At 37.7% G+C, this 13,265-nt stretch overlaps 1 protein-coding gene across 1 annotated transcript; it reads right to left on the bottom strand.

Annotated features, from left to right (window-relative positions):
• Positions 1-114: 114 nt before the first annotated feature.
• LOC141760510 (thialysine N-epsilon-acetyltransferase-like) lies at positions 115-8,249 on the bottom strand. The gene is made up of 7 exons (XM_074623366.1): positions 8,111-8,249; positions 6,636-6,766; positions 6,289-6,340; positions 4,853-4,936; positions 2,420-2,521; positions 2,232-2,272; positions 115-2,105 (listed from the first exon to the last, which is right to left on the bottom strand). Exons 2-7 carry the CDS (start codon positions 6,696-6,698, stop codon positions 1,938-1,940), a joined length of 510 nt encoding a protein of 169 aa, XP_074479467.1. The 5' UTR covers positions 6,699-6,766; positions 8,111-8,249; the 3' UTR covers positions 115-1,937.
• Positions 8,250-13,265: the final 5,016 nt, after the last annotated feature.

The following is a 13,265-nucleotide window of genomic DNA, read 5'->3' as shown; positions in this document are numbered from 1 at the left end:
TCCTTTCGTGGGTTGAGGGAATTCATTTGATCTCATTAAAACCTTTAAAAACTCAGCGGATGAAGTCTGAAACGCACGATGTTCCTGAACAGTTTACTTTTTGGATTCACAAGGTTTCCACCCAATTATGACCATCTTTATTTTCAACCATTTCAGAGACAAAATCAGATACATAAAAAAACATATGGCTCTACTGGCAGAAAACATCAATGACTGCACGTAGCATTTGAAAACACAGTATTGAACACATTGGAAATATCTTACCATGTGAAATGGTACACTGCACATTTAGGCCCTTCCCGACAACGTAACCACTGTGTAGTAATCACATACACACCCTGCACATTTAATCATCTTTTCTTCACTTCTGTATTCAAAGTTGCTCTTCAAAGTCTGATTTACTGCTAAGATTTGACAGGAATCGGGGTTGAACTTTGTTGTACAATCTATAGCATTCTGATGGGAAGATGCAGACAATGAAGGTTATATTATCTCTTCCTTTGGAGTCTATATTGATTCTTGGGGCAAGCACTCCGTAATAGCCTGACGACGGCACATACAAATTTACTTTTGTGTGTAGATTTTGCACATTGAAGCAAGCATACATGAGTATTTTACAACCCAATATCCCAAATATGAAACAAATCCAAACTGCATTCTCTACTCAATTAAATTATTTTGTAAACAAAGTATGAAATGCAAATTGCAAACGCTACAAAAGGAGCGCCAGTGGTTCTTACTTGTTTAGAGTGACAGAAAACAAACTAAATATAACCCACAACTCAGACTGTTTTCATTACATTGCTGGAAATGATACAGGAAGACCTCTTTTTTTTTTTTAAATTAGACTGGATATGAAACAGAAGTGCAGACCAGAATCATGCCCCTTTTCATTTTAGCAGGACAGGTTCAAAGACACGGACTGAGCCCAGTCCAAGACTTTTATTTTTAAATTCCACCAGATGGCTCGTTTTTTTGTCTGATTCTAGGCTCATGTCTTTGAAACCAGTCCAAAGAGTTTGTTGTTTTTCTGCATTCCTTTACCTCACAATGTCATCACTTAGCACATACAGTAGCCTACATAGCTTAAAAGGAAGAAAACTGTGCAAATGCCAACATTGTGCTTCCCCAGCAGCTTTACAGCACTCCTCATCTGGAAGAAGAGGGGAGAGGTGACTGACTCTTTGGTTGCTGTTGTCATAGTTTATAATGAATTTAAAGGGATAAGATGGCAAAAACTCTTTTCCCACATATGATGAAACATACATCTTGGCTTTGCAGTGCATAAGGTTTTTTTGTGCAAAAAGAAATATTTAATTTCTAGATGATGAATTGTGTGTTAAGAAGACTTTCTTTAAAAACTCCACACACACATGCACACTCCTGTCAGACCTTTCTCGTGCCCATATATTCTACATTTTTTCACAAGAAGAGAGGTTCGATTATCTGATCCATTTAACACCACAATCAAAAGGTGCTCTGGGTCATAACATATCACAAAGGAAAAACACAAAACACAGATTTCAGTGCCTTGGTTATAACTATTTAAATGTATTGCATCGGCCCCATTCCAATACTTAAAACTGCTTCCTTTACTTACTAAATCATAAGCCAATTGACTGTTTGCTAAATCCCTTTGCGAACCGGAACAAGGCACGGCAGGTTGAATCAGTGTGCGTGAGACTGTAGTAAGACCAAAACCTCGTAGATATAGATAGAGTCTGGAGTGTCTTTTTGTTTTTAGCCGTACCAAAACCAAAAATACGTCCTGCAGAGCTTAACAAACAGTCAATCATTTTAATAATCTGCTTTTTGAGAAATCAGCTAAACGATTGTCACTGTCAAGTTTTGAAACGGGGCCTCTGAGTGGTGCTCTATCCCTGCACTGTGTGACCTAATGGTTGCAAAGGTCATGCCATCATGAGCCCAGTGTTGGGTTAGGGTTGGGCCAGGTGCTCCAGCGCCTCTCCCTCGCAACGCATACAGTGGTAGCCCATGTCAGCCGTGACGTCGAAGCTGCCCTGGCTGATGTAAAAGTCTAGAGATGCTTTGTTCCAGTCCAGGACGGTGAAGTTGAGCTGGGTGCAGCCGGCAGCCAGGCCGAGCTACGGGGAGCAGGTAGACAGACATGAGTACTGCTGTGCTGACATAAGGGATGTTATGCATTATCCTGCAAAAAAAAACAATGTCTTTACTGTCACAGTCCAATTATGGATTGATGTTTTACTCACCTGAGCTACCTTGCTCATTAGTGCTTTACCAATGCCCTTCCCTGAAAGACAGATACCATAAATTACTTTCCTGCACATACAGACATGTTTTTTTTTTATGCCGCAGCTTATTTTCTCCTGGCCATTTTCACAAATTATATTTACTCGACAACAGTAATAATGTTTATTTTTGAGACAGTGCACTGTACCTCTGAACTCAGGCATCACATACAAGTCCTCCATATAAATGGCTCTGCCCGACCACGAGCTGTAGGAATAAAAGTAAAGCGCATATCCGATCTTCGTATGGCCTGAAATAAAAAAAAATAACAAATGTGAAATCAATACACCAGGAACTGGTAGTGAGCATTTGATTTACAGTAATCAAGTATATTACAGAAGAGAACAGAAGGGTACCGCTGCTATCATTTTTATATTATTGATGTAACGTTGATCTATTGGGGGGAGGGTACGAAGTTAATGATGTGTCTACAATATTGGTAAAATAAGTCTGTTTTTTCTTTTGCGTCTTTTAGCTTAAAGACACTAAAATGTGCGTAGAGTTAGCAACGGGGTTTGATGGGATTTTAACAAAAATTAATATAGATCGGAATCCACTTATCGCATCTGAATTTTTTCAAATCGCTTATGTAATCTGTTAAAGGAAGTTTGTTTGGTGTCGAATGAAGATGTCTCTTAAAGAAATATGTAGTTTTCATTTAACTTGTGGCGTTGACGTGGTCAACCGGTCAGTCTTGTTCACATCTATGTTATTGAGATAGCCCGTTTGTATAAGTCGTTACAAGTTTAATTTTCTTTGCACTACAACTTTGTTTTTCTTTGCACTACAAGGGAAATAACTGCCGCAAGCTTATCTGTATCCTGTCATGCAATTTGTGGAGAAGCTGTTTGACTATGAATGTGCTCCATTATCATGGGCGTAGTAAGTCGAACACACATACTCAGGCAGCCACTCAGAATGGAGTCAGATATCTGAGACCAGTGGACAGTGGTGACTTTATGGAAAAAGGGCTGTGTCATGGAAGAAAAAGGCCCAGCTGGGCAGCAGAGCGTATGTTAATGTTCTCATTACTGTATTCTGAGGAAAAGCATGTGTTAGCCTTGTTATATAAGCGGTGTGTAACGAGAGAGGCCACATCAGCAGCGAGCCGTTACATTGATTAACAGATATACAGTATAGACTGATGAACCTGGAAACTGGCTTGCAACAAGTGTTAAATATGCAGCTGCTCTGCACAATTCTCCATTTATAAACTCATAATATGGGTAATTTGAGAAAAGGAAATTCAGAAGGGTTGATGGAAATAATTTACCATAGCTATCCACTAACTATTTAATAATAAACACAACAACATTATTATTATTATAATTATAATTATTATTTTTAATAATCATAATAATAATATAGTATTTAAAAAAAATTAATATTTTGTTTTAAATTATGTAGTTTTTGTAATTAATTTCCAATGCATTTCTTAAATATCACTTACAATGAAAATTTATATTTTAAAAAGGAAAAATATTTTTTTATATTTTATATTATTTTTATTGCTTTTATTGCTCTATTTTTTTATGCTCACTTTTTTTACATATATATATATATATATATATGTATATATAATTATACCAAACTAGAAGCAATTAAAATTATTTTATATGTACCGTAAAAAGAATCCACATTTTTCACAGCAGATATTTTTATATACATACATTATTATTTTTTTACACCTGTGCTTTTTCTACTTAAGTCAGATTTTCTGCGGTGAGAGAGGTGTATTGAAGCTATGGTAATTCAAGGCCAGATTCACAACAGCATTTTAAAAATTCTATAGCACTAAAAGAGTATTAGATGCAGCAAATTCGCTTAAAGATGCTCTAATCAATATTTTTATAGTAATAATTGACTAGATGTCTACATGTGGTATGAAACAGACCCCTCGTAGTGACAAACCTGTAGAGAATTATCACCCGACCCTCTCCCCTCTATAGAGCGTTCTAGTGTCTTTCAGCTCATTGTTTGGTTTTACAAACCACAACTTTACTGTTCTGGTGCACTCTCTCTGCTCTCAGGCAGGCTAGGTTATCTAATAATTAGTGAAGATAGTGGAGCTTTTAACTGCTAAAGAGACAGATATTTCCCTCAGGAGTTGGTGGAGACCAAAAACAGAGCTAAAAGAGAGAAAACTATTGGATTCAATGGGGGGCCAGAAACACGACTTCAAATGAATGATAATGTTGCTCCATATCTGCTGGATGTATTGAATAATCTTGATGATTGAATAATAAGCAACCATTTGCTGAAAAATTTGCCATATCAACTTTATAAATTGACTGTATGTCAATGTTGTGTTTACAAATAATAAATAGTAGTGTAATAAGTGTAATACAACTGTCTCGCCTCTTAATTTCATTATAACAAACTCATCAAAAGGCAAACAAAATCTTCTTTACTGCAATCCACATTTATCTTTGTGAGCTAGACCTCCTATTAAGCAGTCTTTGGGGTTAAGGACAAGACAAAATATTAGTATTTAAAACAATAATTTTGGTTGACTAGATTTATGATTTAGTCTATCTAAATGAGTAAACCGTGTTACTGATAGTTCCCCACCGCCCCTCACCTTCTTTGGATTTGTGCTGTTCTGGCACCTCAGCGACGATCCCATGGAAGAATGGGTTCTTGGAGAAGCCGTCCTGCTCCAAGTCTGCATATGAAATACAAAGACAATATTTTTTTCCTGAAATTAAGGTCACACATCACATGGTCTTTTTCACAAAGATGTGGTTGGAAACTAATGTTGAGGCTACAATCTGTACATGCTCCCACTTAGTATTATCATAAAGAAACATAATATATCATACCATTCATATGCTGATGACACACAGTTGTACATTTCACTTTTTTCTGATGATCTCAGTCCTGTCAGCTAAGTAGTAAACTGTATTAATGATTAATTGCTGGATTTTTACTCAGTAAGACTGAGATACTAGTTGGTCGTAAAAGTCAGAGACAGACAATTTATTCAATTTGGCATTGCTGTCTCTGAAATACAGTCAGAAACCTTGGCATTATTTTGGATACTGATCTCAATTTTGAAAATCACATTACCAAAATCACCAGAACAGCGTCATTTAAAAAATATATCAAGCATTAGAGCATTCATATCTCCAACTGACTCTCCGAAACTGGTTCATGTGTTCATCTCAAGCAGGTTACACTACTGTAATGCTCTATTTGCAGGATTATCCAAACAGTCAGTCAGTCGGCATTTTGCAAAATGAGAAATTACTGAGTACTTTTTATTTCTCAAGTACTTAATTCACACAGGAGTATATAAAAATAGCCATGTGGTTATTTCCTATAGACTATTTATTCATTGAATTACCAGAAAATATGCTATATTGTGATATATATCGTTATCGAGATATGAAATGATCTATATCGGGATAGAAGATTTTGGCCATATCGCCCAGCCTTTGTCCCATACTCTTCTTAGTTCATCATCTATAAGAATAATCTCGCAAACTTGGACGAAAAGTCCTAAAAGTGCTCTTAAAAATGGAAATTTCAGTGTCTAAAATTTCAACTGGACAAACTGAGGAAGATCGTGCCATATTGTTTATTTATTTATTTTTTATTGTTTAATGTTTATTTATTTTGCAGAATTTAAGACTATACAACATAACAAAACAATTTAAATAAATGAATTATATACAGTGCAGGAAGAGGCAAAAAACCCACTGGGCTTATCTGAAGCCTCCCCCCGGAGACAAGATTAATATAAAGAAATAATATGACTACATAATAGTGATAACAAACAATTAGGACAATATAATAAATAAATAAAAGTTATCATCTAAAGCTCCAGAAGAGCTTCTAAATGGACCTTGTGGTGAGATTGTACTTTTTCCAAGGTGAAGTACTGTCTATCACTACTGGGATGTGGTCTGACCTGGACTGCATTTCATCTTGTTTTGTTTTTTATGAAGGTCAAATAAATGTAAAGGTCAATTTATTTTTTGTATTTATTTTTAGAACAGCTGTTAATGCAGTTACCTCTCTGTGTGACTTTCACATGGTCTAACACTTTCTCATATTCAGCCAGCTCCTGTGAGGGAAAAAAAATTACAAAATAACATCAGTTTTCACCACTTATTGCTATTTCTGAAATATCATATTTCCTTAAAAACATCATGACCTTATTTACACTAAAACAAATGGCTGCATACACATCTGGCGCATGCGCACTCTAATAAAAACCGCAGCCCATCCAATAATATGTCAATTATCTAATTATACATGGTGTATGAGAGGTATCTACTGACGTAAGCCCGTGAGTCATAGGCTACTATATGGACTCCTACACAGACTATACAGATGCACACTGCACGTGTCCTTCTCACCAGGATCATCCGCGCGATGTCCTTGCAGTCCTCCACGTTGGCTGCTCGGATAGAGAAGTCCATGTTGTGTGCTGGTGGTCTGGTGATGATGATGAGATGCTCACAGCGTGTGGCGGTTCTCCGGTTGGTTACTGTGGATCAGGACGGATGTAACGTGAGAAATGACTGTGGAGGTCCGTGGAGCTGTCCTCGACGTCAACACAACGTCCCGCTTTAACAGGCTGAGAATGAGCTGAGAGTGCCCTCCCTCCTGAGGGAGGGAGGGCACTTTGGGGCTCTTAACCAATAGGTAATAGTTAAAGTAATAGTTAAAGGAGTAGAAAGCATAACGAGTTTATAAACTTTAAGGTATTACTGGTAAACAATTAATTTACTGATGCTTTATAGACAGATTGTAGAAATCGTTTTGGCTGGTTTATCTTCCTCCTGTAGATCCAGATGAATCCTCTAGGGGGCTCCAACTGACCTCCACACTCTCTAAGCATTTGTTAGGACTATGCATTGTCAAAGCTTAATATCCTTTATTAGATTTTGAGTTCAGATGCTCTGCAGCCCTTTTCCAGGAGGATTTAGACCAGGGTTGGAAATGACTGGTGATCACTCACCAGCCAAAAAAAAAGATAATCTGTTGAGTGGCTGGTAATATTTGGAATCCACCAGCCACAGTGGCAGGTGGACAAAACAGTTCATTTCCAACCCTTAAACCATCTAGAAGTTTTTTTTACAACTTGGCGTGGCAACCAAAAAAAATAGATAGATAGATAGATAGATAGATAGATAGATAGATAGATAGTAACTTTATTGATCCCGAGGGAAATTAAAGTTTCCAGCATCACAGTTCCATAGTGCAAAACATGTTAATAAAAAGGCAGTAAAAAAAGTTAATAGTGCAAAGTACAAAGTACAAAAAAATTTACCAGATATAAAAATACAAGGAGATGAAGAAAAACTGTTAAAAGTGAATATAGTGCAGGGTAACAGCTTTGATACACGACTATTAAAAAAGTGAATATAGTGCAGAAGAGTCTGCAGTAGCTTAGTCTATGAAAGTGCACTGTGTGCATTATTATCTGTCCTGCAGACCGTCCTCCTTATTATTAGCTATTCTCAAACGGATATCGCTGTTTGTTATGCGAAGCTTTGAATACATTGAGTATTTCTCACTGAAGCTTCGAAGCTTCGAAGCCCAAAGCCGTCAAAGCCATTATAAGGAACTTGCTTTGCAGGTCCCACCCAGACTTAGACAGTGGTTAGATATAGCACAGGAAATATTTGTGATGGGGGAAATGACTTATTCTTTGGCACTGTATACATTTATTGACAATAATGTAAAATATTGCATAAAGTTTTATAAGCATATAGTACTGTATACTGCGTCATTAGTTGTTGAAGTAGTTCAACAGACTACTCGGCGCTACTGTGTTTAACTTTATATTCGGTAGCATGGAGCTAACTTTGCCAAAATAAGGACTCACCTGTATGGGACTGTCGGGTCACCTCTGTGCTCTCTCTGGCTGGATACTCTGATCTGGCATGCGTAAACAAGCCTTATCGAAGCTGTCTGCTGCCTATCCTTCCTGCTCTCCTGGGTTCCAAGCAGTGTTGCCAGATCTCTCGCGCGAGACACAATTGTGTCTCGCGCGAGACCTTGCTTAAGCAACCAGGTCTATAGAAACAAGCCCATATATAAGAAACAACTCTCGCCCCATAAAAAAAGCCCAAAACAAGCGACCTTTCCTAACTTACCTACCAGAATATGAGCGAGAGAGGCGGCCACTTGATCAGTACATATATACGTGTGAATTTATTTTGGAATGCATACATTGCATTGCATTTTTGCATACATTTTTAGCTTCTTGCCAACTAAACTTAAAGAAGTTGAACATTTTAGACTTTTCGCCAAATCCTCCTACTACTCCAAACCTCATCAGAACTAGTAAAGGTAACACCAGAACCCTCTTCTCAACAGTGAGACATGATCTTATGAGTAGTGCCACTCTTTGGTCAAAGTTTCCCCTTGACTTGTTACTTGTGTTGTTGCTAAGTCTGGGATCAGACTGTTGATAAGTGCTGGGATCATTCATACTTAAGGGTATAAATACATTTGATTGGGCTTTTCCTTGGGATAATCTTTACAATAGTATTCTGTTGCTCCGTGTGCTCCATCCAACACTTCAGTTTTGTGGTGGTGTAATAAATATTGCAGCCTCTAGGGGGCCCTAGCAAGGTGTTAGACTTTTGGTGTTGATATGTCTCTGTGCTGTTCAGATAAATGTCTGTGGGATCAGTAGCAGATATAGTTCACCTCTTCCTTTGCTTTGTTCTCAGTAGCCTAATTTGATCATTTCCATTTCGTTTTCAGTTCAGAAATCATTCCCCCAGAAGTTTCTAAAACTAAAAACAGTTGAATTTTACAGAAGGTGTCCCTTCTGGAGAGGTTATATTGAGTTAAAACTGCCTCACAGTGTGGACATGTCATCAAATTGTGAACTTTGGCTCCAGAAATAAGAATGATCTCATAAATTTGTTTCACACAGACATAACGGCAAGTCCCCACCAACCAGAGTGCTAAATTTGAGGAACTGAGAACGCCTTGGGGATATGCTGAAAATGAAGGAATCGGTCACAAATATCTGTAAAGAAATATAATTTATATGAAGATATAGATCTAAGTTAGCAGTATATCCTAATGATATAAGTAATTCATTATTGTGTGAGGGTTGAAATGACCAGTCTTTCCCCGTGGAAGCCTGCCTAATGAATTTCCCTGATTCAAGCGTCCAGTTTGTGAAACTGAAAAATTACATTTCCTCATAAAAAGAGAAGTGATCCCATCAAAATACCTCAATCATGACCTCATTCTCTGATACCAGCTGCTAAAGGATGAGGCAGGTCTGTAAACTTTTACCCCACCCACAGCCTAAAGGTCAAGGCAACGCTCCTGCAAGCTCCCCTTCGCTCCACATAGAACCATTATTAGTCGTTTGTCTGTTTAAAAGTGAAAGCACAAGTATAATCACTATGTGACATTATGAGACAAAGGAAGCCAGTCATAAATTAGTATAGTTGGTGGTAATACGGAAAGATCCTCTCCAAAGGGAGGCGTATTGAATACACATTTTTCTTTCACTTTATTGCAGGAGTGCAGGAGTTGACATAAATTTACATTTGCTTAATCTAATGTGAAAAAGGGAAAGTAAAATTGATTGAAAATTAGAAAAACAATAAAGGAAAAAATAAAATAAAAATAAAAACAAGGAGAAAAATTAAAGAATAAAACAGAAAAAGAAGAAAAAAAGAAAAACACAAAAGAAGTACAATTAAAAAAAGAAAAAAGGTAGACTAGTACGATGGCGCGCACACATATTATATATATATATATGAATATATATATATATATTTATTACACGGCTGTGTTGAATACTCAATTCTGAATGGTCAATTACGGCGTTCTGCGGTCTGTAATTACTGTATTACAGACCGTTGCTATGTATAACAGACCGTTGCTATGGGCGCAGTTCAGATGTCAAACTCTGGCGGACTGTTTTTGTGTCAAAATATTGATTTCTTCAGTAAGTAGCCGTGTAATATATAAGATAATGTACAGCTAGCGGATCATTGTTGTGAAAGAATCCCTTCAGGGTGATGAGAGACCTCGACGCACACAGCATCGCCCTGTCAGGGATTCTTCCACAACAATGACCGGCTCGCCGTACATTATACCTTACATATATAATGTATATATATATTCTGTATATATATACATACATAAGCCTTGCATTCTTTCTAATAGCCAGCAGGGGGCGACTCCTCTGGTTACAAAAAGAAGTCTGATTGTATAGAAGTCTATGAGAAAATGAGCCTACTTCTCTTTATTACCTCAGTAAACATTGTAAACATGAGTTTATGGTCTCAATCGCTAGTTTCAAGTCTTCTTCAATACAGCATGATGTTCATTTAGTAAATTATGGTCCCATTTAGAGTCAAATAGACCATAAAGCAGGGGATGCTTTAGGGCGTGGCTACCATCCGATTGACAGGTCACTACCACGGCGTTGTCCGGTCTGGGACAAGTTGTCCGTGTTTTTGACTTACAACTTTAACCCTTTCACAGTGTGTTTTGAGTTCATGAAAGTTAATTGTAACATTTTGGTCACCCTTAAATGTCTTATTCAGCATTCAGTTGTACTTAGCTTCACCGTCTTGTGTCACTTTTGGTTGCAAAAAACAACATGGCGACAGCCGAAATGCTGAACTCGAGGCTTCAAAACGGCAGTCCACAAACAAATGGGTGACGTCGCGGTGACTATGTCTGCTTCTATAAACAGTCTCTGGTTTGAGATGATTCATATATTATTTGGTATCCTTTGCCTATCTGACAGTTGACGGCGGAGATGGACAGGAAACATGGGGATTCCAGCTGGTGTTGTTGATTCATATTGTTGTTGGGATTACATGGATTGCATTTTATAGCTCACGGCCACGGAGATGCCCTAGAAAAAAAATCTTTTATCTCCAAACTTTGTTGTGGGACCCTTATTGTGAAGCTGAGGCAGTGACACCTATATGTTCAAGCCAAACCTTTGTGTTTACACTAAAACAAAAACCTTTAGGATTTTCATTTTCATTCACAACTTTTTCTTAGAATACAGCTCAAAAATAGGAATAATGAAAGCAACTTAACTCAGACCATATTTTTTTTTCAATATTATATTTATTGTCTTTTTGTTCATTTTGAAACAACAGAACAAACATTCACAAACGTCCCCAATAATAACATTCTCGGTACAAAGAAACTTAACAAACCTAATATTAATCTAAAATAAGCCAGTATAGATACAGGAAAAACATATTATATACAAAAAATAGATTAAAAAGTAAAAAGAATATACACAAGTAAAAAAAATAAAATTAAAAACAATAAAATTAAATAAAATCTATTTATACATACAAACTCAGACCATATTACAGTAGAGATTTATATATATCTTTTACAATACAACCGTGTTTATGAACTACGTCTTGAAGTAGTTTTATGCCTTCACAAAGCCTTGGAACTTGGAGTTGAAGTTAATGTTCTCCGTGGTTAAAGTGTAATGATTCTTAGTGAAACCAGACGACACCAAAACCACAGCTGGTTTACCCATGTGTGAAGTCGGGTTTGAACTAATAATTGACGAAAGATTCATCCGTCAGATACCTCAGAGTTGATGTTTAGCGTTACAAATAACATGCTTATAACTCGGTCTACCTCACTGCCGTTGTTGACTGTGGTGGGCTTGAGGGCTAAAAATAAATTTATGAGAGATTTGTCACAGTACACGGCATTCTGCGGAGTGAAGGGTGGGGAGGAAATGAACAGGGAAAGGGGGATTTTGCTGGGTTTGGCTTCAAATGCCCTGTAGCCAGCTTTCTCCTGAAAAAATGAGGCTGTCTGTGTGGCTATTAATAGCTCCAGCAGGACGGTTGGGCTCTTTAAGACTGACTAATGGCTCCTTTCATACGAAGCATGCAGAAATATCAGAGCTTTGCCACCGTTTTCATCAGCCAGCCTCTCAGGAGCTGCCGATGACGTGCGTAAGACGCCCCTGACTGTTTTTACAGACGCACTTGAGGACTCACAGGCAGCAAGAGGCTAGAAACATTGTAGACGATATTAGTCAGTGGATTGTGAGTAAGAGAGAGTGGGTGCCTCACGGGGCTATACACATCCGACAAACGCTATAAAAACCCTGAGAAAATGATGGTTGATATGCAAATAAAGCATGCATTGTGTGTGTTTGTGATCTGAGGGGGAGTGTTGCTGGGACGCAATCCACGAGTCCCATGAGCGAGGGTGTCTGATGTTGAAATGTCCATCATATCCATCTCGAAATCATAAGTCATGTCACATCTATTCTTAACTCGTTATACGAATAGTTCAACATTTGGGCAATACGCTTATAGAGAGGCGAAGTCCCTCCCTTTCCGGTGTCCTCCGTGGGACCTTATTTTGGAAAGAATATGTTTGGTAGTCGACGGCGAGAGACAAATATTTTTTTGTGATCCCGTTTGAATTGCGCCATGAATCACTTTAAAACAAAATTCTGCAATTCAAGAAGGTCGCAGTTTTTTTTTGTTTTGTGTGAAACCGCTTAGTGAACTACATCTCTCGCTAGCTATAGCTAACTTAGCTGTGTTCCACACACAAATGTAATGTTATCTTAACTGATGTGTTTTATCCAGACACTCCCGGTCTTTTTATCAGCCAGGAAGCGAAAGAAACACACAGGCATCAAGAGAGACGTCACTTACGCGACTTTTCGGTGTGTAGTTTTTCTTTCATTTTACGTCAAACTGAGACTTTCTTGACTTGCAAAATTACCTTTTGAATTGATAATCTACCGTACATATTTTTTACGAAATGATTTCCCATGCTGGTCCACCTCACTATTCAATTTCTTACTAAGAGTGAGGTGAAAAGATTGACTTCAGCCAGCAGCCAATTAGCTTAGCATAAAGACTGGAAACAGGGGGAAACAGCTAGCCTGGCTCTGTCCAAAGGTAACAAAATCCGACTGCAAGTGCCTCTGAAGCTCACAAATGAGCATGTTATATCTTGTTCATTAAATCCGTACAAAAATGAAAGTG

Source organism: Sebastes fasciatus, chromosome 22 (assembly GCF_043250625.1).
Source record: "Sebastes fasciatus isolate fSebFas1 chromosome 22, fSebFas1.pri, whole genome shotgun sequence".
NCBI classification, from domain to species: domain Eukaryota; kingdom Metazoa; phylum Chordata; class Actinopteri; order Perciformes; family Sebastidae; genus Sebastes; species Sebastes fasciatus.
The sequence above is the reverse complement of the archived record's forward strand: the minus strand, read 5'-3'. Positions and strand labels throughout refer to the sequence as shown.